Source organism: Pelodiscus sinensis, chromosome 20 (assembly GCF_052426305.1).
Source record: "Pelodiscus sinensis isolate ZL-2025 chromosome 20, ASM5242630v1, whole genome shotgun sequence".
Classification (NCBI taxonomy): domain Eukaryota; kingdom Metazoa; phylum Chordata; order Testudines; family Trionychidae; genus Pelodiscus; species Pelodiscus sinensis.
In genome coordinates this window covers 16,861,484-16,886,313 of record NC_143071.1, presented here as the reverse complement: position 1 = coordinate 16,886,313, position 24,830 = coordinate 16,861,484, and the positions used below count along the sequence as shown (strand labels likewise).

General features: G+C 47.4%; 2 protein-coding genes across 6 annotated transcripts; one reads left to right on the top strand and one right to left on the bottom strand.

Annotated features, from left to right (window-relative positions):
* The first annotated feature begins 35 nt into the window (after positions 1–35).
* Positions 36–11,356, top strand: EME1 (essential meiotic structure-specific endonuclease 1). 3 transcript variants are annotated; one of them, XM_075903757.2, is made up of 8 exons: positions 36–1,143; positions 1,224–1,351; positions 4,671–4,760; positions 5,182–5,303; positions 5,594–5,732; positions 6,918–7,033; positions 8,562–8,751; positions 10,223–11,032. In XM_075903757.2, exons 1-8 carry the CDS (start codon positions 309–311, stop codon positions 10,271–10,273), a joined length of 1,671 nt encoding a protein of 556 aa, XP_075759872.2. In that variant the 5' UTR covers positions 36–308; the 3' UTR covers positions 10,274–11,032. The 3 variants fall into 3 exon arrangements, with proteins under 3 accessions (XP_075759872.2, XP_089628028.1, XP_075759871.2); XM_075903756.2 differs by lacking the exon at positions 10,223–11,032 and adding an exon at positions 11,089–11,356 and having other exon boundaries at positions 39–1,143; XM_089771902.1 differs by lacking the exons at positions 4,671–4,760; positions 10,223–11,032 and adding an exon at positions 11,089–11,356.
* Positions 11,357–13,505: 2,149 nt separating this feature from the next.
* LRRC59 (leucine rich repeat containing 59) lies at positions 13,506–22,857 on the bottom strand. 3 transcript variants are annotated; one of them, XM_075903759.2, is made up of 8 exons: positions 22,745–22,857; positions 21,398–21,506; positions 19,928–19,987; positions 18,688–18,846; positions 18,224–18,328; positions 16,949–17,021; positions 15,059–15,232; positions 13,506–14,264 (listed from the first exon to the last, which is right to left on the bottom strand). In XM_075903759.2, the coding sequence occupies exons 1-8, from the start codon at positions 22,792–22,794 to the stop codon at positions 14,020–14,022; spliced, it is 975 nt and encodes a 324-aa protein (XP_075759874.2). In that variant the 5' UTR covers positions 22,795–22,857; the 3' UTR covers positions 13,506–14,019. The 3 variants fall into 3 exon arrangements, with proteins under 3 accessions (XP_075759874.2, XP_075759875.2, XP_075759873.2); XM_075903760.2 differs by having other exon boundaries at positions 22,662–22,750; XM_075903758.2 differs by lacking the exon at positions 22,745–22,857 and adding an exon at positions 21,685–22,465.
* Between the last annotated feature and the right edge of the window lie 1,973 nt (positions 22,858–24,830).

The window sequence follows — 24,830 nt, the reverse complement described above, 5'->3', positions numbered from 1 at the left end:
CGAAGGGGGAGGCGCCTGCGTTCCCTCCGTTGCCGGGGGGGGGGGCTGTGAGGTTGGCGCGCGCGGGGCTCGCCGGCGCTCCCTCAGCGGAGCCCCGCGCGCCCGCGGCCGCCCCGGGGAACCCGCCCCGCCGGCCGCGCGTCGGCTCGTGTCCCCGGCGCACGAGAGCGGGTCCCCTCTCTGGGGCGCGGCAGAGCGAAGCTGTTCCGGGGGCTTAGGGAGCGGCCAGGAGGCGCACGGGGCCGGTCTGCAGCCGCGCCTCGGGGCTCTGCTGCCCGTTGCTCTTCAGGCGCCACTGACGGGCCGCCATGTCCCTGGAGTCGGACGAGAGCGAGGCCGAGGACCTGCTGCCAAAGTTCACTTTCCTAAAGCAACAGCATCCTGCCGTCGAAAGCAGCCGCTGCCGCCGCAGCCAGAGCCGGCCTCCTTCCAAGGAGCGGGTTGTGGTGCTCTGCAGCTCTGACTCTGAGGAATCCTCTGCTCCTTCGCCAGGGTGGAGAAAACTCCAGGATTCGGACAGAGCTAGCTCTTGTAAGGGTGTGACGGCCAGGCTAGGCAGTGAAAGCGAGGAGGAAGAGGAGATCATACCCCTGTCTGAAAGACTGAGGGGGAAATTGGGGAACAGCAAGTCCTCCAAAACTAGCATTTTGCTTTCTGAGGCTCAGCAGCTGAGTAGCTGTGATGGGGTGTGTAAAGCTAAAAGTACTGTTCTCCGTCATTGCAATGAACGAGGGGTGACTCATTGCAGAGAACAGTTGCTGCCCAAGGCCTCTGATACCCAGACAAGAGCCCTTGTCTTATCATGGGAAATGTCAGGTCGTGACCAAGACGATGCCACAAAAGATTCCGAGACGGTGCCTTTGCACCAGTCTCCAGTTCATCTGTCACACTCTCCAGTCCAGGGTAGACGGTCTCTGGTGGCAGAGGCAAGTTCAGAAATGTCCCCTCAGCAGAAGAAGTTAAAACACAGCCAGGAAGAGAGAGACAGGGCTCGTAGGGCTGTGTTGCAGAGGAGGAGAGAGCGGGAAGCCCAGAAGGAACAGCAGGAGCAGGAGCGAGAGCGGAAGAAGGCTCTTGCCAACATGCTGAAGGCCCAGCGACCAGAGGAGTGCCTGAAGCATATAACAGTGGTGCTGGATCCAGGTACCATTCCTTATCTCTTCTTTCAACCTTAAATTAATGCAGCCCTTATTGTAGGCCTTTGACCTTTACACCCATCTTAGTTCTCTTACAGGTGGAAGGAGGTGGACAAGTCCTCAGTGCTGTGCAGTCCATGAACTGTGGCTGTGTGATTGAGAGTCAGGCTGTTCCCTATAGCATCACATGGAGGAGGAGGGCTAGGTCATCTCAGGTAGGGGACCACAACGTCCAAAGTTCTCACCCTTTTTCTTCCTCTGTGTTTAGCACATGGGGTTGTGTTGCTTGGTGATCAGATGTTACTGGTGGTAGCTTTGTGCTGTCCATGAGCTACCAAGATAATCTTAAAATGAGACTGACTTCTCTTTGGTCTTTCTCTTGCATGTGAAATGTCATTTCTCACTTGTTTTCACTATCTCCTCTTCTCTGTACTATGTAACCAAACACTCCAAGACTGCCATTCTCATCTCTTTCCCAGTAACTCTGGCTCCTTTCTTCTCAGGCTTCCTGTGAGCCACCTGTATCATTTCTGGAGGAAGATTTAGATTTTCCCTTCATTTCCTCTGCTGGAGTGCTGCTCCCAGATGTATCTTTCTTTGTTTCTTATCTCTCTCTCTCTCTCTCTCTCTCAAGCTTTGGCATTATTTCTAGCAAGATAACACCCATTTCCACATTGATTTGACACACGCTGTCATACTGCTTGCTATGTCTCTCTCTGGGTATGTCTACACTACAATGTTAGTTCGAACTAACGGACGTTAGTTCGAACTAACATTCATAGGCGCTACACTAGCGCTCCGCTAGTTCGAATTTAAATCGAACTAGCGGAGCGCTTAGTTCGAACTAGGAAAACCTCATTTTACGAGGATTAAGCCTAGTTCGAACTTACTAGTTCGAATTAAGGGGTGTGTAGCCCCTTAATTCGAACTAGTGGAAGGCTAGCCCTCCCCAGGTTTCCCTGGTGGCCACTTTGGCCAACACCAGGGAAACTCTATTGCCCCCCTCCCGGCCCCGGACCCCTTAAAGGGGCACGGGCTGGCTACGGTGCCCATGCCAGGTGCAAGCCTGCCAGCACCCAGCCAGCAGACCCTGCACCTGGCACAGCACAGAGCCACCCACCCGATGTCCCCCAGCCCACCCTCTCTTCCCGGGACCAGGCTGGCGGCTCCTGGGAGCTTGCCCGGGACCGCAAGAGGCGGGCACCTTCCTGGGCTAGTGCAGACATCGTGGACCTCGTCCACGATCTCCGCACTAGGCACAGGAAAGTGGCCGTCTAGGGCAGGAGAGCTGCCAGCCTGGCCACCCAGGAGCAGGTGTGCATGAAAATCAAGGGGGTCCACTGAGACCCCCGACCCTGAGCCCTGAGCTTACAATGGCCGTACTGGGTCAGACCAAAGGTCCATCTAGCCCAGTAGCCTGTCTGCCGACAGCGGCCAACCCTAGGGACCCTGGAGGGGATGGACCGAAGACAGTGACCAAGCCATTTGTCTCGTGCCATCCCTCTCCAGCCTTCCACAAACTTTGGGCAGGGACACCACTCCTACCCCCTGGCTAATACCACTCCATGGACCCAACCTCCATCACTTTATCTCACTTCTCTTTAAACTCTGTTCCAGTTCTAGCCTTCACAGCCTCCTGCAGCAAGGAGTTCCACAGGTTGACTATTTGCTTTGTGAAGAACAACTTTCTCTTACTAGTTTGAAGCCTGCTATCCATTCCTTTCCTTTGGTGTCCTCTAGTCCTTCTTTATGGGAACTCAGGAAGAACTTTTCTGAATGCACCCTCCCCACCCAACCCCTGCTTTTAGAGACCTCTATCCTGTCCCCGCTCCATCTCCTCTTTTCTAAGCTGAACAGTCCCAGTCTCTGTAGCCTCTCTTCATCTGGGACCTGTTCCCAACCCCCGATCATGTTAGTTGCCCTCTCCTCTCCCAGCCTTTCTCTTCCCCTCTCCCACCTCCTTTTCCCAGTCTCCCCCAGTTTTGTTCAATAAAGACAGAATCAATGTTGGAAGAAACGTTATCTTTATTTTGTACATCAGGAAGGGGGGCTAGGGAAGGGTAAGTGGAAGGGGGTGAGGGAGGAATGGGGTACGAGCCCCCGATGGGGAGGACTGGGCTGGCTCTGCGGGCTTCTGGGGGTGGAAGCTCTCCTGCAGCCCCCCAATTGCCCCCTCTCCCCAGATGGCAGCCTGCAGCAAGTGCAGCCGGGCTGATGGCCGAGTGCTGTGATGTGCCCAGTGTGGGCACTCCGGGCACTCCAAGCCAGGACTGGTTTTCAAGCGGGGCACCCCTGAGAACTGTCTGTCCGGGGTGGGATCGGGTCCCTTTAAGCGCAGCCCTCGGCTAGCCTGAGACAGCATCTCCACGCTCTAAGTCCTCCTCTGATGCCCTGCCGGCACTGCTTCCGGCCATCCTTAAGCCCTGTTCAGGGTCCACTCAATGTGGACATGCTAGTTCGAATTAGCAAAATGCTAATTCGAACTAGTTTTTAGTTCTAGACGCGTTAGTTCGAATTAGCTTAGTTCGAATTAACTAATTCGAACTAAGTTAGTTCGAACTAACTCTGTAGTGTAGACATACCCTCAGCTCCTGGTTGTCCCCTAATTTCCTACCGTTAAATGCTTCAGAAATTAGTCTTCCTCCTGAGTTAAAATGTCCTTGGTGATTTCAGAATCATGGAATAAACCTGGACCATAAGTCCTGGCTGTGAGGGCAAAAATCTTGGAATGCTTTCTTAATCTGAAAATTTTTTTTCCTCTCCCCTAAAATAGTGCCAGTTTGTCTTGGGCCTAACTCCTCTCAAATGCCTACCTGCACATTTATTCCCCTTCTGGACTATTCTAAATATTTCCTATAGTATTATTTTTTAAACCTCAGTTATGCTCTTGCCAGACCCCTTTTCCTCTCAGAAGTGGAACCATTACATCCACATCCTCTGTATTACCTTTACTGACTTCTTATCTATCTTTGAATCCAATTTTAAACTCCTTTGTTTGCATTCAAAATTATCAATAGACATTCCTCCACAATACTTCTGATCTTGTGCCCATCTACTTCTGCAATTGCTCGCTCACTCTTGGCCTTATACCTCCTCAGAAGGGTAGTTGATGTTCACTTTAATCTGTAATAGTGACTCTCTGTAAAGCAGATTGACATTATCTATTAATGTTTTATAAACACAATTCATTATCCATATCTTTGACCCCTCTTTCTGCTGAGCTCTTTTAATATTCTCCACTTTGGGGTCACATTTCTTTGATCCCTATGACCACTCTGGTCTCTTGTTGTTCCCAGACTTTTGCATGCTCTCTCTCAACTTATTGATAAACTGATGCCACATGCACTATAAAACTCATCATCAGTCTTAGTAACTGTCCTCCTGCCTCCTTTTAGCAATCAACTCAAGGGAGGTGGACCATTAACAAGCTCTCACGTTGAAATGTTTCATGTGTGGCTAAAACCCTGGATGTAAGTGAAGCTGGGATCAGTTTCACTGATATCTTAAATCCAGTGTGTGTTCAACACTGGGCAGGTCGAAGAAGGCAGCTGGATAGAAGAACCCAATATCCTGGTTCTGCTTTGCCTGGATGATTTTTTATCCATGATCTACAGCTACAGACAGGTGAGATTGCTCATGACTACTGTGTGCTGTCCAAATGTGCATTACTTATTTTTCTTTTTACATAAGTTTCTTTTGGAGGTTTAGGGCAGTACAAATTTTCCTGTTTTAAAACTCTATGAATGTCCAGTGTTGTCAAGCCTTCTGAACCTGCGAGATGGAAATCGCCCTTCTTGTCCCCCCCCCGGACCATTGCTGCTGTATTGAAAGGAGGCCAGGGATGTGCAGAAATTTCTCTGCATGTTGCAGGGTTTGACTTAACTGCAGTACTGGAACCTGAAATTCCAGTTCTACAACTGGATATGAGTGAGCAAACCCTTACATCTGCACAGATCCAGGAATGGGGGCTGAAGCTACTCTTTGCTAGTGCTGGCCTGTGTGGGTTAAAGTGGGTTTAAATACTATTTTCTGGCTGTCTTTGCAGGAAATCCAGGGTGGCAAAGAAGGACCAAAAGAGACCTTACGGAGCTTTGTAGCTTGTGTCCTAGAGAGAGCTCCTGGCAAAACTCTAGCACTGGCTGTAGTTGAACTAGAAAAATACTTCAGGTTAGAATTCTTCAGAGGTTTCAATGCTGTTTCTTATGGGATAAGTGTTGGTAATGACCATAGATGTTCTGCATCATCACTTGTATTTCCTACTGGCAGAGGCTGAAACATGAAAAATAGCAGTAACATCCTCTGTAACTAGTCTTCCTTCTCTGTTTCATACAGCATCTCCTCCAGGGGATGGCTGGTAACTGAGCTCCCCAGCGACTGCACTTGTGCACCAGTCCTATAGTGCCTTCTGCTAGCATCATAGGAGACGTGGACTCCTGAGCTATTCTTTTTCTTCTCAGATCTCACAAAGTTCAGTCCCGGAAGAAGGTGCGGCAGGCAGTGCTGAATGGAAGCCAAGCAGAAGGACAAGGGAAACGAAAAAAACAGAAGGGAAAGGGGGACTCTCACCCTGAGCTGTCGAGAGTGGAAGTGGAAGAAGTGGGTAAAATTGGAGCATTTTTCTCCTTTCCTTGCTCTCAGCAATTTAGAATGCCCATTCTGATGTGCTTCATGCATACATTTGTGGGTCAGCCTCAGTTCTCTACCATAACCAAAGAGCAACTGACTTGAACATATCTAATAGAAATAGGATACACCCAGGGATTCTGATTCTAGTAAGAATCCAGGAACTTGGTTTTGTGTGTCTGAATGCATTCTCTTGCACTCTTCTTGTTGCTAGGGAGGCAGCTTGAATCAGATGGAGCTATTCAGCTGCTAGAGGACTCTAATGCTGCACATCCATCCCTCCTCTCTGGAAACCAGAGTGTCTTCCCTATGTCAGTTTCAGATATCATTCCCTTAATGTAAATCTTTGATGCAACGCCCATTGTTCTTTACAGCCCAGTGGATAACCGTTACCAGAGTGTGCAATGGACACTGGCTGGAGTAAATGGTGCAGAACAGGGTCCTCGCTAAGGAAATGTTAATCTGCTAAAATAGTTTAATCTGGAATACAGTATGCCTAATTTTTCTATAGAGCAACTATTGCAACCTAAGCTAGTGGGTGGGCCCCATGAGTGGCCCTTCATCTCAGTGAGCCACAAGATTTTCATAACCAGGATTGTTTCTTGGGATAGGGTAGTTTTGCTAATTGTGCTTGCCTACCTAGAATTTTTGGGGTGTGCCAAATGAACCATAGCAACATTTTGATTGGGTGCACACCCTTTGCATCCCATTTGTCAGTGTTGCACTTTGTGTGCCCTTGCTTTGTGTGTTTTGCTTTAAAAATACCGGTTGGGAAAAAATCAATGCAGATGGAAATCAGCATAATCTGGCAACTGTGCGCATTGGTAACAGTAAACTAAATGTCTCACAGGCCACACGTAGAACCCTAAGGGGCCACATGTGGCCATCGGGCTGCAGGTTGCCCATCACTGCTATAGAGCAACTTGAGGCAATAAATACAACACTCCAAACTGTTAATCTTTTAGGCTGTGTCTACACACTGAGTTTTTTTGGCAGAAAATATGCTAATGTGGTTGTTTTCAGAGGCTTCTTGCGTTCATTTCTCCTCCCAAAATATCCCCTAAATCTTTGCCTTAAGCAAAAATGCTAGGGATTGGACTTTGGTGGTGGGGCAGGATGAGTCAACTCACTCACTCTTGGGCTCTGTCATGTCTACAGGCATTGGTGGATCTGCAGCTCCACACAGGAGTCCAGGTTAGAATCCTTGAGAGTTGGAAGGAGTTTGGAGACTTTGCCGGTATGTTCACCAAAGCTGTGGCTGAAGCACCATTCAAGTGAGTGGGATTTATTTTGTAAGCTAAGTTACTTTTGGGGATAGCTTCAGGAGAGGCCTCCTTTCCATGAATATTGGAGGGGAACAGTAGTCATGCAACCTTATTTCAGTGCTACACAGTATAGTACATTCTTCACTGCAAAAAAAGGAGAGGGGTGTTCTGAACTTGGGCTAAAATAGCAGGGAAGACAAAATGATTCTGTTTTAACTTGGGTAAGCAGTGTGAATTAAAGCTTCCAGGACAGCCAGGGGTTGAACTTGAATTGCAAACCTGAGTTGCAGTCTTTTCATTGCTACTTAAACTTGAGTTAAGAACACATGTTTTTGACAGTGAAGAAACAGCCTCAAAGGCCGGGCAGTAATTAACAGCCATAGATTAGGTGCCTTAAAGCAACTAATACTTGTGTCTCTTGCACTGAAACCGCTGGTGCATTGGGCTACAAGCCTAAGAGTTGGTTTCACTTGCTATAGCACCCACTTCTATGCTTCACCCTGAAAATATTTGTGTTTGAGAGATGTCACTGCAGCAGAATCCCCATTTAGTAGATGATCACAATAAGACACTGTAGTTATGTTCTTATAGGTCATTTCCCAACAATGAAACCCCATACTAGCATACTCATCACAGCAGCTTCAGTGTTTGTCTCTCAGTAACATCCATGAAAACACACAAACCTTTATAATGCTTTTATATGTTGCTTCTAACATCTCTTTCCCCAGATTGCATGTGCATTGGTTTTTTGTAGGATTGTTTGTGAGTGCTGGGCTATTGGTATCAGGAATAAAAAGCATAGATTATTTCTGCCGTATACCCTACCTCCTATGTTGCTTCAGTAGACAAAAAGAGCCTGAGTTTGCTCTTGCTAAGAGGAATCCCTGGGTAGCACAAAACCAGCATAGCTGCCTCTGGCCTTTGTTACCACCAGTCCTCCTTCTAACGTGCCAAACTCCCTCTGGTTATTTCCACCCCAATGAAAGGATCTTACTAATACTTGTAGGCTACATCTACACTGTTGGCTTCTTGTGCAAGAACTTTCTGCACATGAATTCTTGTGCAAAAAATTCTTGTGCAAGAGCACGTCCATACTGCCATGTGCTTTTGCGCAAGAGCATCCATGGCAGTGTGGATGCTGTCTTGCACAAGAAAGCTCTGACGGCCATCTTGCGCAAGAAACCCCTGTTGCTTGTCCACACATGCCTTATTGCGCAAGAGTTCTTGTGCAAAAAGGCTTTTTTCTCGTGGGGAGAGGAATAACTATTGTGCAAAAAGCCCTGTGTTCTTACGCTTTACTGTACTTTTTCTTGCACAAGAATGGGCTTGCAGTGTGGACTCTCTGCAAGTTTTTGCACAAAAATTCTGCAGTGTAATCGTAGCTGTAGGGAAGATAGTATCATGGCAGATGTCCTAAATCTGTGCCAGATGTGAGGCTTCTCTGCTCTGTGGCCATTGTTTTTCTCTCCTATTATCTGTTGAGAGATGCAAAGATTAGTTTTCTGATTATTCTTCCTCCATTCTGTGCCCTCTGCAGGCAACAGCGAGAGAAGACAGGTTTCTCCTTCTACCTGGAGAGTGAGTGGTGTGGAGGTGTGAAGGTAGACCGCTCAGGGAAGGGACTTTTGCAAGTTTGGAAGAGGCAAATCCAACAATTCAACCGGGTCAGTCTGGAGATGGCCAATGCCATTGTGGCTGCATACCCTTCTCCTCTGCTTCTGAATCAGGTAAGGGTGTTCCGCAGTTACTGATAACATTGTGCACACAGAGCTACTAATGCAAATAACTTCAGAGAGAAATACTGAGTGATCCTGTGTCACTTTGGAATACTTTGTCCAAAATACCCAGTCCCCTCACAGCAACACATGGGGTAACCGAGGCAAATAATTCCATACCAACTTTTATTGATGGCGCTCAGAACATTTGATGGAGGGGAGGGGAGAACATTATTTCCCCTTTCAGAGAAGAAGAAAGTAAACCACAGACTATGACCCTACTGCAGCACTGCCATGGGTTAGTGAGAGCCAGGAATAAAAAACTCCAGTCTCCAAATTCATGTGCTCTAAGCAGTAAACTGCATGTGAGAGCTGCTGACGAGGAGGAGCATTTTTTATGGAACACCTGAGTAACCTGTGGAAAAACTGGGACTGCGTGGTAGGCTCTCTTCCTGTTCTCTTGCACCTCCTGCAAATATCTGAAATAAGTAGTATTAGTTTGTAAGGAACTTTGTTTTGTGCTTCTGACACAAGGTACCTCAAAAGCCTGAACATTTCAGATGAGGCATATCTGCATATGAAAATTAATCTGGAATAAAGCAGGGTGTGAATGCAGATTCCAGAATGAATTTGACTTACTCCAAATTAGTTTAATCCACTTGAAGAGCATCTACCCTTCAGTTAATCCAGAATAGCCTCTAGATTAATTCCCTGCTTAGACACCCCTCGCTCAGGATTTAAGAACATAAGAATGGCCATACTGGGTCAGACCAAAGGTCTATCCAGCCCAGTACCCTGTCTGCTGACAGTGGCCAATGCCAGGTGTCCCAGAGGGAGTGAATCGAATAGGTAATGATCAAGTGATCTCTCTCCTGCCATCCATCTCCACCCTCTGACAGACTAGGGACACCATTCCTTACCTATACTGGCTAATATCCATTTATGGACTTAAATTCATGGAGGTTATCTAGTTCTCTTTTAAACCCTGTTATAGTCCTAGCCTTCACAGCCTCCTCAGGCAAGGAGTCCCAGAGATTGACTATGTGATGTGTGTGAAGAACTTCCTTTTATTTGTTTTAAACCTGCTGTCCATTAGTTTCATTTGGTGGCCCATAGTTTTATATTATGGGAACAAGTAAATAACTTTTCCTTATTCACTTTCTCCACACCAGTCATGATTTTATATACCTCTATCATATCCCCCTTTAGTCTCCTCTTTTCCAAGTTGAAAAGTCCCAGTGTCTTTAATCTCTCCTCCTATGGGACCCATTTCAAACCCCTAATGATTTTAGTTGCCCTTCTCTGAACCTTTTCTAATGCTAGTATATCTTTTTTGAGAAGGAGACCACATCTGTATGCAGTATTCAAGATGTGGGCATACCATGGATTTATATAAGGGCAATAAGATATTCTCTATCCCTTTAATGATTCCTAACTTCTTTGCTTTTTTGACTGCCGCTGCATACTGCGTGAACGTCTTCAGAGAACTATCCATGATGACTTCAAGATCTCTTTCCTGATTAGTTGTAGCTAAATTAGTCCCCATCATGTTGTATGTATAGCTGGGGTTATTTTTTCAATGTGCATTATTTTACATTTATCTACATTAAATTTCATTTGCCATTTTGTTGCCCAGTCACTTAGTTTGGTGAGATCTTTTTGACGTTCTTCACAGTCTGCTTTGGTCTTAACTACCTTGAGCAGTTTAGTATTATCTGCAACTTTGCCACCTCACTGTTTACCTCTTTCTTCAGCTTGTTTATGAATAAGTTGAATAGGATTGGTCCTAGAACTGACTCTTGGAGAACACTACTAGTTACCCCTCTCCATTCTGAAAATTTACCATTTATTCCTACCCTTTGTTTCCTGTCTTTTAACCAGTTCTCAGTCCATGAAAGGATCTTCCCTCTTATCCCATGACAACTTAATTTGCTGAAACTCCAACCATGCAAAGTTCACTTTGAAGGCTTTAAATGCACGTGATCAAGGAGATGACCTCTGCATTCATTGACTTTGGCAGATAACCACAGACTAGCATTCAGAGCAGAATGAAGCTATTGAAGAGACCTATCTTAAAGTTCATACCCTCACTTGCTTGAATAAGAGTTTCCCCTTCCCCACATGGCTTTCCTAGGTGTATCCAGGCTGTATGCTTCTTGCTTGGTATAGTCCTTACAGTGAACATAATCTGTACTTACTGAAATTGTTCTGCCTCTTGGATACCACGTGAGGTCTTGAGGGAAAACTGATAGAGTATAAAACATGAAAGGTGGAAGCAATGAAGGAATGCTTCCCCTCTGTCCTTTGTGGACAAAGGATGAAATCACCATTCCTTTGTACTGTTTTTAGGCCTACCGTAGATGCCTATCAGTGCGGGAGCAACAGAACATGCTTGCTGACATACCTGTGCGCCGTGGTGATGGTGTAACTGCCACGTCACGGCGGGTTGGACCAGAACTCTCCAAACGGATTCATCTGCAGATGACCTCTCTCAATCCTGACCTCTCTCTGGATGTCATGGGCTAGGCCCATGAGAACATGGATTTTACTGATTAAATATTTATTTCCCTTTTAGGAAGAAAAGTTAGCTAATAAATGGAATTATGGATCTTAAAAATGTAATCAGTTGTACTTCCAGACTGTAAAGGGGGATGCTCCTCTTCAACAAACTGCACTGACTCAAATGCTCCAGGTTTAGCTTGATCTGCTGGAATCTGAAGTCTGGTTTATGGATTAGAGAATGAGCCGAGTTCTAACAGGCTTTATTTGCAGCTAAAGATGCTTTAAAGGCAGATGCTTCCTATCGTAGAGATGTGCATTTAACTTCCCCCAAAACCTTCAGCACTCAAACTCATGTATGAGCGTAGCTGCAGTCCTTTAGTACTCATGTCACAAAGCAATTATTTAAATGAGTGTTAAGTCAAATGCTATGCCCTGTATAACTTATCCATTGTACGCATGGCACTGCAGAGGAGAAAAGATCCATATTACAGCCATGCTGGGATGCATTGCCTTTAGGATAATCCTACTGCTGTTAGGCTGTGATACACATTTTAGCATTGATACCACTGCATCTGCTGACTGCTGTAGATCTTTGAGGCAAACTTCACGGCTGCGTCTAGACTGGCAAGTTTTTCCACAAAAGCAGTTGCTTTTGCAGAAAAACTTGCCAGCTGTCTACACTGGCCACTTGAATTTGTGCAAGAACACTGATGATCTAATGTAAGATTGTCGGTGTTCTTGTGCAAATACTATGCTGCTCCCGTTTGGGAAAAAGCCCTCTTGCGCAAATGTATTTGCGCAAGAGGGCCAGTGTAGACAGCTAAAAAGTGTTTTGCGCAAAAAAGCCCTGACGGCGAAAATGGCGATCGGGGCTTTCTTGCGCAAAACTGCGTCTAGATTGGCACGGACGCTTTTCTGCAAAAAGTGCTTTTGCGCAAAAGTGTCCGTGCCAATCTAGACGCACTTTTCTGCAAATGCTTTTAACGGAAAAACTTTTCCGTTAAAAGCATTTGCGGAAAATCATGCCAGTCCAGACATAGCCCTCTAGTACTGTTGGGTGGAACATGCTTCTCTACTAGAGACAACTTGTATTTATAAAGGAGTATTAATGGATCATAAACAGTAGTTACAGCTCCTCAGTCTAGATAGCATATTTGATAAAAAGCCAATACTTGTGAGAATGTATGGTACAAAGGTCACATACTCCATGTCTGTAGATGAAGGAGGGTGTCACTGGAAAGCCTAAGACTACCTTCCTTTTAGCTGAAACTCCCTCCCTGTGGTGTTACACTGGAGCCAGGGAGCAGTAGCTTTTGTCCATCTGGATTAAACAGCACAGGTGAAGACTTATCTTCCTTTCTGTGATGAGCTATTGGGAATTAAACACTGGGAATGTGACACTGCAGTAATCCCACACCCTACTGTACCGCTGGGCTGTCACAGGGGTACAAAGCACCAGAATTGGTGTTAATGTGAAGTTGGCCAGTTTGAGACTTTCTGGCAGTGATCACAAACCAGTAGATTGGGATCAACTGGTAGATCCTAGAGCCTCTGACAGGTGATCCTGACGGGTTTGGCTAGGAGGTTATAAGGTGCTGGCACTTTGGCTGCCCCTCCCCCCACTGCCATGGTTCTCCTGCCCTCTGCTTTGGAGCTGCACCCCAGAGCTTCCTGCTTGCTGTGCAGGATGGGGGAAGAGAAAAAAGGGGGTGGTGACATCAGCGTTTCCCTCTCTCCCTACCCCTGTACCATACCTCCACTGAATGAGCAAGAGCGGGGTCTCAGGAAAGGAGGTAGGACAAGAGTATTTGGGTTTAAGGTAGATGCTGGACTGACAAATTGAAAAAGTGATCTTGTACTTAAAGATTGGAGACCACTGCAGTTTATGGAGAATGACTTCTAAAGTATGATGGGCTCTGCACAACACAAGTGTTAAAGACACTGTGACCAAGTATCACCCATTGACTAATATGCTCCTAGCATAGGTTAGAAGTGAAAGGTTCTATTTTCATGGCTAGCTGTAGCATCACTGTCATTTTTCAACAGTCCTTCAGGAGCCTGCTCTGGCTATCACTCAGGGAGAAATCAGTCTGTGTGACTGCCTAGTCTTTCCTCAGTATAACTGCTTTTTGTATTAGCTTGCTCAAGTTAGTGGTTCCATTATGGTGTAATAGTACAATGTACGCAAACCCCAATCAAAACAGAGGCACTGCACAAATGTGTGTAAGCAATGTAAATATCCAGCTCAGAATCAGACACCAAACTGCTGCGAAAACTGTTATATTGACAAAGCTGACAATTCTTGTTTCAATAGCATTTCATCACTCCTGCGCTTTGATATATCAATACACAGCCATTCTCCATACATCTTAGTGGGCTTACGTATTTTGCCTCACCACCACTGATTTTAGTAAAGGTTTGCTTAGAGTCAGCAAGAAGATGATACTCAGTCTAAATACTCCACCTCCTTATAGGGCCATAGTTACCCGAATTAGTTATAGCTTTCTTCACTTCTCCAACTGGCAACCTTTTGCTCCTTTAGTAAGGGAAAGTCTTAACATGTTCTAATTTAATGTGAGCAAACAGGAGTTGCAGACCAGCTCAGACACAAGCACAACAAAAATAATCTAAGCAGTCGCTCAGCTCTGTTGTGAATGGACCAACAACTCCAGTGCTGACTGATCAAAGGCAGTTTCACCAGAACGCAATTCCATAGGAATTCTGGCTGTGTTGATGGTGGCAAGAGATGCTGACAATGCACATGTCCAAGTAGCAGCATCATTGCTGCGAGTTCTGATGTAATACATTTTGCACTATTTTGTGGCTTTGCAGAGCCATTACCACATCCTCATAGAGAGCGTTCACACTGATGCACAGAGAGTGGCACTGCAGCTCCGTCACTCGGCAAACAGCCACAGTGCTAAGGGCACACAGAAATATCAAGAGTAGCAACTTCAACAATGCCTGGAACCAGGAGCGCCTGTGCTGGGGCAGGTGAGATGGACGAGAAACTGATGCAAGCTCTGTAATGATATAAATTGGGGGAAAAGAGAATGGGAAAACCAAATCACATATGAAGAGAAATTTCTATCCATGTAATATCCTATATGCAGATGTGAGTCCCTTATAAGAAAATGCTGTGACATGGTTTGCTCTCCCATAACAAAATACAATAATTACACCATTTCAGATTTCCCTAGTGTTCTTCAGGTCGAAACATGCACAGGCCCCATCCACAAAGAATTCAACATTTCATTTTTTTTTCAGTAAGTAGATGTTTTTGATCCCACAGAAAACAACCATAATGCTCACACCCATTATCCAGATAAGCAAGCAACTCTGAAGACAACGAAATGCATTAAACTCATGTTAAGAAGCCTGTTTTGCAGGCATTTTAAAGGTACATTCAATAAATCTTTTGAGGCAGAGGAAATATACCTTAGCAGCAACTGCAGAACTTTGAATCTTTCAGGTAAGTAATCAAGCACTCTTATCAATTGCAGATGTTGAAGTTGTGCTTGTTCTCCTAAAGCTACTCATATTGCAAGATTCTGAAATAGCTCTGCCACTGTGGCCCATTTCCTCTGTCCCTTGCTCATATTGAACACAAAGGACTACTTCCTAATAACTTGCTACATAATCTAGCACTATCAAAAAGCATGGTGGAGCTGGAGATAGAACCTCACCAATGATGTGTTCCTTTCTCATTCTCTTCCACTTATTTCTCCTACACAGTGCCAAAATACAGATGAAAACATTTGCACTATACTCTACAGAGTACACCTGCTTCCTAGTGGATATTTCTCAATTGACTTACTTGGGATCTCACTGCTTTCTTTTTGTGTTTGTGTTTCCATCTCCTGCCTTGCCGCTTTTAGGGCATCATACTCCCGTCTCCTGCGTTCTTTCTCTTCTGCTTTCTCTCGCCTCCGTAGTTCCCTCTCCTGAGCCTCCTTTTTTCGCTGCTCTGCTTCACGCTGCTTCTCCATCTCTGAGGACCGACAAACATTTTTTTCCCCCATCTGTAATTAATAACAGCAATGCACCTTCCCCCTTGCTGTATGACTGCCTCTTTCCCACAGAAAAGGTAACAAAATGAAATAAATGCCCTGTTTTATTATCCAGAAGTGTTAGGTGCACTTTATCTTCCTCCTCCTAATCTATTCTCCCCTAGAAGCAGTCTTATGTGAATCAGTGGGGAAAAAAAATCTATATACTTCACACCCCTTCTCTTTGTCAATAGCACCTCTCATCCAGAAATCTTAGCACTTTGCAACCATTAACTTAGCCCCGATGCATTGTCCATGTTACATGTGCAAGAAATGGAAGCACAAATGTTAAAAGGACACAGTCAACTTAAATTTTATTAACATGATCAATTTTAAAGAAATTCTGGTTTGATAAAAGACTATATAAGTAGTAGGAGTAGTAGTATTTAGATTCCATTTAAAAAGTAAGGCTTTTTCTGCTTCATATTCAAAAGGGTCTGTTTCACAGATGAGAAATTGACCATGTGCTGAATATTGTCAAATGCAGAAAGTATATTGAAATAAGTGTTTATCGCTAACTTTTCAATAATAGTAATCTTTGGTATTAAGAATTTTCAGACACATATGACTTTTCAGTTTAACATTCCTTTTAAAGATGTAAAATCCCATTTAACTGGTTAACCGGTTAAACATTAGGTTTTATTAGTTACCCAATTAAAGGGAAGGGGTAGGGGACCCATGCTGCAAGAGTGAGGCTTACCAGTTAACCATTCACGTCCCTAGTTCTTTAACAATTCATTTACATTCAGAGTTTGCACCCATAAATCATCAGTGGTAACAGTACAGGTGCACTGTTTGTGGACGTGTTTCATGCTTTTTTAGCACCACTGACGTAAACAACTGACCTTCTCTACACAAGTACTTCTGCTTGTGAATTGAAACGCTGAACTTTGTCAGCATAGGCAAGACCTATGTGACATTCATAGTGAATAGCAGTAAGACTCCTATTTTCTTGCTCCTGCACTCAAACCACACCACCTTTCCAAGAAGAGAAGAAAAAAAGTTCTTACGGAAAACAATCCCCTTTAAAAAGAAAGACAGTTCTCCAGTGAGGAAATCAGTTTCCAAGACACAGAAGTAAAATCAAGCTCTAGGCAACAGAATCTATACCCTATCAGAATAGTGATAGAAATGTAGCCATGTTAGTCTGGTGTAGCTGAAACAAAAACCAGGACTATGTAGCACTTTAAAGACTAACAAGATGGTTTATTAGGTGATGAGCTTTCGTGGGCCAGACCCACTTCCTCAGATATATGGTTGACAATTTTCTTCCACTATTTGATATGAGGAAGTGGGTCTGGCCCATGAAAGCTCATCACCTAATAAACCATCTTGTCAGTCTTTAAAGTGCTACATAGTCCTGGTTTTTGTTTCAGCTATACTGTCAGGCCTTCCTGTGGCTACCCAACTGACCCACCAGAGGCCATCCTGCTCTAGTGTGGATCAGACCCCTCTCCACTTTCACAGGTTTAAGTGGTTATTCAGGAATCTCTTCCTTCACCTCCAATTCAGAATAAACATTCTGTAGGTCCTCAATGCTATGATATCTGAAACAGTCTGTTAGCTGTTCTGGAAGGGCAGAATCAGCAGGTTTGGACATGTAATCTATGGAAATAGAAAAGAGCCTAAAGCAGTGAGTGGGGGCTACTTGTGCCTACCTCGCTCTGCTTGTAGCCTTCGTTGCCTCTCTCGATCTTGCTCAGACTGGATAGCTTTCATATGCTGCAGCACCTTCAAAATCCAAGACAACAGCATGAGATCTATGCAGCGAATTCATTGCACTATCATCTTACTATGCAAACAGAACTAGAATGCAGTCATAAATGGGAGAAGGAATGCATTTCTCTGTGACTGACTTCTGATTCTATGAAGCAGAATATGAGTGAGTCCCAAGCAGCTCTTACACCAATGTCACAACCTCCATGTTTACCCTGACAATCTCCACATTATCTTCAATGCATCATCAATACAATACATCAAAACCCCGCCATTCAGAGGTGGGGGAAGATAACATTAACAAGGGTAAACACCATATTGATTATATGAGTTAAACATAAAAATGAATAATACAGACAACACTTAATTCAGGCGAGGCTGCCACAGAATCCAGGAGCCCTTGCTACACCGTTTAGGTCTAACTTACCTCACTTGTTAAAGCCCCGTGTGCTGTTAGGCAACAGCCACATTAATGATGAAGAAAGCTGTACGACAGCAGACTCTGGCTTGTCTTTTTTACACTAGCGATGAACCCCAACCTGATGATATCATTACCAAGGTACATAGACATCTGATGATGGAAATGTTATGACATCTGCATTGGGCTAAATCCTCAGCTGGTGCAATTTGGCACAGCTTCATTTAGACTTTGATGATGTTGCTGAATGTTTGAAGCACTGACTACTTTGGTCCCAAAGATGATGCTTCAGGTTCAGACAAAATCTCTCCATTAAAAAAAACCCCTCCTTGCAGCCTTTGTGCTAGTGCTAGGTAAGGTATGCACCCACTGCTCCACGACAACATGCTTTTTCTAAGACTGAAAAAACATAATCCCTGCTTCAGGAATGGCAGAGAGCTGCTGCAGCAGCATAGGCTCCAACCTGTTCTATTCCTGCTCCATGACTCCTAGCTGCAGAGTGCTAGCACTTCTTCAAAAATGCAAACCTGGATATAGATTATTTTTCTGAATAATCTTTTTCTTAGTGATCTGTACTTAAATGCTTACTCTTAAGGCCACCTCCGGCTGAACACCCTGATTAGCTCACTCCCTAGCTTTCCAGGGTCATGGCAGTAATGAAATCATCACAGTGGCTTTCAATGGGACTTGCCCCTCCCTCATTGCTCTGTAACAATTGCCCTGCTGAGAGACTCCAAGCAAGAGAATGAGAAAGAACAGCCAGGGAATCCAAGCAGGAACACAAAAATAAAATGGTTACCCTGATAGCAGCCTGTTTACACTGCTTCTCATCCAGGCAGTCTCCTGCCACTTTGGCCAGGATAGGATCCAAGGGGTTGTCCTTCAGATCCAACCACTTCAGATTCTGCAGGAAGGAAACACAAATGGGACCAGGCTAGAGTAGGCACACATCAGTACAGCAACAAAGAAAGAGCACATAAGGTGGTGTTTATTCTAAAGAGTCAAAGCAGAAGTAAAGACTATTTAGCTGTCGTGTGAATGAAAGAGATATGGGAGACAAATGCAGATTTCAGGCAGGAGTTTAACAAAACTGAAAGTTTTGTCAAGGGCAGCAGGCTAGTTCCCAGTTACATATAAGAGCCCACAGTGGTCTGCTGGCAGAGACACTGACTTTTTACTAGAGGAATCAACTTTAGAAGAATCATAAGACTTTGGGCTGCACTCCAAGGCTTTACATAAACTGCCTAGCCAGAGGAGTTTTACCTTGAGCTGTGCAAAACTGACTGGTAGCATGACTAATCGGTTGTTCAGAAGGTCCAGGTGCTGCAAGTTAACCAGGCGGCCAAAGTCTGAGGGGAGCTGCTGAAGCTGGTTTTTACTCAGATCCAGTTTCACCAGGTGGGTCAAACTGCAGAAGTCCGACTAGAACCCAAACAGGAGTGAAGAAATGTACAAGCTTGTTAATCAACTTTACCAAGGAATAACAGATGCTACAGCTAGTCTATGCTGCACTCTGCAGGGAGTATAGGGAGATTCACATGGGTTTCACACAAAGCTGTTTGTGTTATGAGGGAAAGCTACCCTCTTCCTCCTCTACATCTAGACGTACCCTAGGACTGTAATGTAGGGAGCAGTGGATAGTCTCCTAAACAGGGCTATATATAGCAATATAATTACAATGGACATAAGACAGATGCTTTTGGTATCTAGCTGGTAGAGCACTTTGGAATAGAAGCTGCTATCACTGAGTACATTCATTTTCTGTAAGAGCACTGTGCTATGCCAGCCAACCTCAGTAAAAGTTAGTCAACTCTAAAGGCCCCTCTATAACAGGGGCAATGTCATTTATCCTCCCAAGAATCATAGAATAATAGGACTGGAAGGGACCTCGAGAGGTCATTGAGTCCAGCCCCCCGCCCTCAAGGCAGGACCAAGCTCCATCTACACCATCCCTGACAGATGTCTATCTAACCTGTTCTTAATATCTCCAGAGAGGGAGATTCCACCACCTCCCTTGGCAATTTATTCCAATATTTGACCACCCTGACAGTTAGGAATTTTTTCCTAATGTCCAATCTAAACCTCCCCTGCTGCACTTTAAGCCCATTACTCCTTGTCTTGTCCTCAGAAACCAAGAGGAACAAATTTTCTCCTTCCTCCTTGTGACACCCTTTTAGATATTTGAAAACCGCTATCATGTCCCCCCTTAATCTTCTTTTTTCCAAACTAAACAAGCCCAGTTCATGAAGCCTGGCTTCATAGGTCATGTTCTCTAAACCTTTGATCATTCTTGTCGCTCTTCTCTGTACCCTTTCCAATTTCTCCACATCTTTCTTGAAATGTGGCGCCCAGAACTGGACACAGTACTCCAGCTAACATAAGAAGCTAACATAACTGCTAGTTATCAAATTCCCACCTCATCCTCCCATGAAGGCTAGTATCCTTCTACAGATATTTTCAAGCAGATCCCACCCTCTTCCACAAAGCTTTTCTCTCCTCTTACCGGTAAGGAAGTGAGATTGTTACAGGACAAATCCAATATGGTAGCCTTTGGAAGGGCAGCCTGAAAAAGAGCCAAGGAACCAAATTAAACCTATATCAAAGCTACAAAAACAACAAGGAGTTCCGTGGCACCTTAAAGACTAATATATTTATTTGTGCATAAGCTTTCATGGGTAAAACCCACTTCATCAGATGCACTGGAGTAGAAATTACAGAGATAGGGATATATATGTACTAGTATAGGGAGTTACTTATCAAGAGTTTGACCAGTGACTGAATTGGGCTCATTAACACTGGTCTTACACTTGATAACTCCCTTCTTTTGATATACATGTATGATATTGAGATTATATATATATATATATATTATATCTGCTTTTCTAATTTAGTGGGTTTTACAAAAGCTTATGCCCAAATAAATCTGTTAGTCTTTAAAGTGCCACAGGACTCCTTGTTTTTGCAGATACAGACTAACACAGATACCTGAGACTTATCAAAGTTACAGTTCTTTAACATGTTTGATACTTTGCTGCTTATATTTAAGTTTTTTGGGATTTCTCCCATACATGGAGTTTTAAGAATTTCCCAGTTGCCACCATTCAAATTATTTTTGCAACTCTCTTACATCTCACTCAAAGTCAGGGTTTTATGAGCACTGCTCCCACTGAAATAGGTTCTTTCACCCAAAGCCTCCATTTAATACACAATCTGGATTAAACCAGATTAGATCAATAGGAACACACTTTTCTTCAGGTCACATCAATCCCCAAAGTCAAAACAACAGGAAAGATTCAAGGTTGCATATCCTTATCTTCCCTTTTTTCTTCAAACCAGGAGAAACAGTGTGAGTGTGCCTTTAAATACTGAATTGGCATTACCTTGAGCTGGTAAAAAACAAAATGTACACAGGGCCCAATGCATCCCCAGACCTCAACCCCACCCCTTCCTGGACCAATCTGTAATTCACAAAGACCAAGTGTAATCTCAAAAGCTCCCCTGCAATACCTTAAGGCTACATCTACACTGGCATGATTTTCCGGAAATGCTTAAAATGGAACAGTTTTCCGTTATAAGTATTTCCATAAAAAGCACGTCTACATTGGCAGGATGCTTTTCCGGAAAAACACTTTTTCTGGAAAAGCGTCCGTGCCAATGTAGACATGCTTTTCCGCAAAAAAGCCCCAATTGTCATTTTCGCGATCGGGGCTTTTTTGCAGAAAATAAATCTGTGCTGTCTACACTGGCCCTTTTCCGGAACAGTTTTCCGGAAAAGGACTTTTGCCCGAACGGGAGCAGCATAGTTTTTCCGGAAAAGCACTGATGATTTTACAGTAGATCGTCAGTGGTTTCCAGAAATTCAAGGGGCCAGTGTAGACAGCTGGCAAGTTATTCCGGAAAAGCGGCTGATTTTCCGGAATAAGTGGCCAGTGTAGACACAGCCTAACACTTCCCAGAAAAGACTGATACTGACCAGCTCTTTGACTGGCACCTCATTCAGGTCACTCAGGCTCAAGTCCAGTTCATTGCCATCAAGTTTGTCTTTCAGGTTCACTCCTTTTCCTCCCGCTTTTGCCATGATCCTATTAACAGATAAAGAGTCGTAAGTAGCTCACCAAAGGGCCTCCTTTTTTGGGGGAAGGAAAAAAGATCAGGAATGGAAGAAGGGGCACCAAAAGAAATTGGCAAACCCCTAGATTTTCTTTTAAGCTGTATCTACCTAACAATTACAGCAGGAGTCTGGACAGCTGTTGTGCTCACCTTTTAAAGCCAGGGATATTTTGATCCCCTTTTAGATCTTGCTCTGGATGCCAGAGTGTTTGCCAATTCAGGCTAACTGTGGACATGGTTTTTGCAACCTGTCTACCAGGAACTGGACTGACAGCCCATTTAGCAGAGGCTACTGAAAGGCCACCAAATGGGAACAACTATTAGTCCTTCCTTTTTACCAATTCAAGCTGAATATGGATTGTAAACCTATACCTGTGACACCTGATAGGCATCACCGGTGAAGTGTGCACCTTCCAGGATTTTCTGGCTAAATGAGCAAGAATTTTATTTTCTTAGAAATAACCCAACCTCCTCCGATGCCCCTCATGCCAGCAGGACATCTAGGCACAGTGAGAACACTGTAAGGTATCTGTTTGTCCTACTACCAAGAGTAGAATTGATTGGGTTGTGGTGGGGGGAATCCAAGGGTCTTTTTGAAGAGAGCTCTCTGAAGGGCAGAAGTACAAGAGAGGATGGTGAGTGGAGGGAGCAAATACGTAGAGGTGGAAGCGGAAATGCTGTTTAACAGCAGTGGCCCAGTTCCCGGACTCTGTCCCACCACATCTTGCTGTAGCTTTGGAATGTTTATTCCTTTGCATTCCAGTAAGGGAGAAAAAAAGCACAAAGGCAGAAGTGGGACATATCCCCTCTGCCCCAGCAAGCCACTAGAAAGAGTAGGCGACCCTGTCCCCCAGCAGCTCCATCTCCTGTGGGAACGCCCCAGCCCAGCCAAAGCTTCCCCGCAAGGGACCAAGGGAGCCTCAGACTGCCAGTCTCCCCAATACCCCTGGCACAGGGCCCCCCCCCCCGCACAGGGGGCCCCCTCTCCCCAATACCCCCCGCACAGGGCCCCCCCTCTCCCCAATACCCCCCGCACAGGGCCCCCCTCTCCCCCATGTCTCCGCACAGGGCCCCCCTCTCCCCAATACCCCCGGCCACCCCCGCACAGGGGCCTCTCTGCCCAATACCCTCCGGGCCGCCACCGAACCCCCACACGGACGCCGGGCGCGGCCCAGAGCGGGCGGAGGACCCGGCCCAGGCCCGCACTCACCGCCCCGCCCCGCACTCGCCTCCACTGCCAGCCACTTCCGCATCCAACATCCACGTCTCGGCTCAGCCCGCCAGCGCCAACGAGCCGGCCCGCTGGCCAAGAGGGACCCGCGCTCAGGGCAGAGCGGCTCCTTCGGCAGGGCTAGCGCCTCCTAGCGGGGGGAGGAGGTGAACAAAAGGAAGGGGAAGGTGGGGGGGACAGAGGAGGCGGAGGGTGAGAGGGGAGGGTGAAGGTGGGAGGGGGCAGAGGAGGCGGAGGGCGAGAGGGGAGGGTGAAGGTGGGAGGGGGCAGAGGAGGCGGAAGGTGAGAGGGGAGGGTGAAGGTGGGGGGGACAGAGGAGGCGGAGGGTGAGAGGGGAGGGTGAAGGTGGAAGGGGGCAGAGGAGGCGGAGGGCGAGAGGGGAGGATGAAGGTGGAAGGGGGCAGAGGAGGCGGAGGGCGAGAGGGGAGGGTGAAGGTGGAAGGGGGCAGAGGAGGCGGAGGGCGAGAGGGGAGGGTGAAGGTGGAAGGGGGCAGAGGAGGCGGCGGGCGAGAGGGGAGGGTGAAGGTGGGAGGGGACAGAGGAGGCGGAGGGCGAGAGGGGAGGGTGAAGGTGGGAGGGGGCCGAGGAGGCGGCGGGCGAGAGGGGAGGGTGAAGGTGGGAGGGGGCGGAGGAGGCGGAGGGCGAGAGGGGAGGGTGAAGGCGGGAGGGGGGCGGAGGAGGCGGAGGGCGAGAGGGGAGGGTGAAGGTGGGAGGGGGCAGAGGAGGCGGAGGGCGAGAGGGGAGGGTGAAGGTGGGGGGGACAGAGGAGGCGGAGGGTGAGAGGGGAGGGTGAAGGTGGAAGGGGGCAGAGGAGGCGGAGGGCGAGAGGGGAGGGTGAAGGTGGAAGGGGGCAGAGGAGGCGGCGGGCGAGAGGGGAGGGTGAAGGTGGAAGGGGGCAGAGGAGGCGGAGGGTGAGAGGGGAGGGTGAAGGTGGAAGGGGGCAGAGGAGGCGGAGGGTGAGAGGGGAGGGTGAAGGTGGAAGGGGGCAGAGGAGGCGGAGGGCGAGAGGGGAGGGTGAAGGTGGAAGGGGGCAGAGGAGGCGGCGGGCGAGAGGGGAGGGTGAAGGTGGGAGGGGGCGGAGGAGGCGGAGGGCGAGAGGGGAGGGTGAAGGTGGAAGGGGGCGGAGGAGGCGGAGGGTGAGAGGGGAGGGTGAAGGTGGGAGGGGGCCGAGGAGGCGGCGGGCGAGAGGGGAGGGTGAAGGTGGGAGGGGGCAGAGGAGGCGGAAGGTGAGAGGGGAGAGTGAAGGTGGGAGGGGGGCCGAGGAGGCGGCGGGCGAGAGGGGAGGGTGAAGGTGGGAGGGGGCAGAGGAGGCGGAAGGTGAGAGGGGAGGGTGAAGGTGGGAGGGGGGCCGAGGAGGCGGCGGGCGAGAGGGGAGGGTGAAGGCGGGAGGTGGCAGAGGAGGCGGAGGGCGAGAGGGGAGGGTGAAGGTGGAAGGGGGCAGAGGAGGCGGAGGGTGAGAGGGGAGGGTGAAGGTGGGAGGGGGGCCGAGGAGGCGGCGGGCGAGAGGGGAGGGTGAAGGCGGGAGGTGGCAGAGGAGGCGGAGGGCGAGAGGGGAGGGTGAAGGTGGAAGGGGGCAGAGGAGGCGGAGGGCGAGAGAGGAGGGTGAAGGTGGGAGGGGGCAGAGGAGGCGGAGGGCGAGAGGGGAGGGTGAAGGTGGAAGGGGGCAGAGGAGGCGGAGGGTGAGAGGGGAGGGTGAAGGTGGGAGGGGGCCGAGGAGGCGGCGGGCGAGAGGGGAGGGTGAAGGTGGGAGGGGGGCCGAGGAGGCGGCGGGCGAGAGGGGAGGGTGAAGGCGGGAGGTGGCAGAGGAGGCGGCGGGCGAGAGGGGAGGGTGAAGGCGGGAGGTGGCAGAGGAGGCGGAAGGTGAGAGGGGAGGGTGAAGGTGGAAGGGGGCCGAGGAGGCGGAGGGCGAGAGGGGAGGGTGAAGGTGGGAGGGGGCAGAGGAGGCGGAGGGCGAGAGGGGAGGGTGAAGGTGGAAGGGGGCAGAGGAGGCGGAGGGTGAGAGGGGAGGGTGAAGGTGGGAGGGGGCCGAGGAGGCGGCGGGCGAGAGGGGAGGGTGAAGGTGGGA

Bases quoted from the DNA above. Each gene is read 5' to 3' on its own strand.
- EME1 (XM_075903756.2), top strand. From the start codon at position 309: ATGTCCCTGGAGTCGGACGAGAGCGAGGCCGAGGACCTGCTGCCAAAG. The intron at 4,761-5,181 runs GTGAGATTGCTC...CTGTCTTTGCAG, and splicing joins TGATCTACAGCTACAGACAG to GAAATCCAGGGTGGCAAAGA. The intron at 5,304-5,593 runs GTTAGAATTCTT...TTTTCTTCTCAG, and splicing joins GAACTAGAAAAATACTTCAG to ATCTCACAAAGTTCAGTCCC.
- LRRC59 (XM_075903758.2), bottom strand. From the start codon at position 21,770: ATGTCCACAGTTAGCCTGAATTGGCAAACACTCTGGCATCCAGAGCAA. The intron at 15,233-16,948 runs GTAGGCACAAGT...GTCGGTCCTCAG, and splicing joins AAGGCTACAAGCAGAGCGAG to AGATGGAGAAGCAGCGTGAA. The intron at 14,265-15,058 runs GTAAGTCAATTG...ATATCATTACAG, and splicing joins AGAAAGCAGTGAGATCCCAA to AGCTTGCATCAGTTTCTCGT.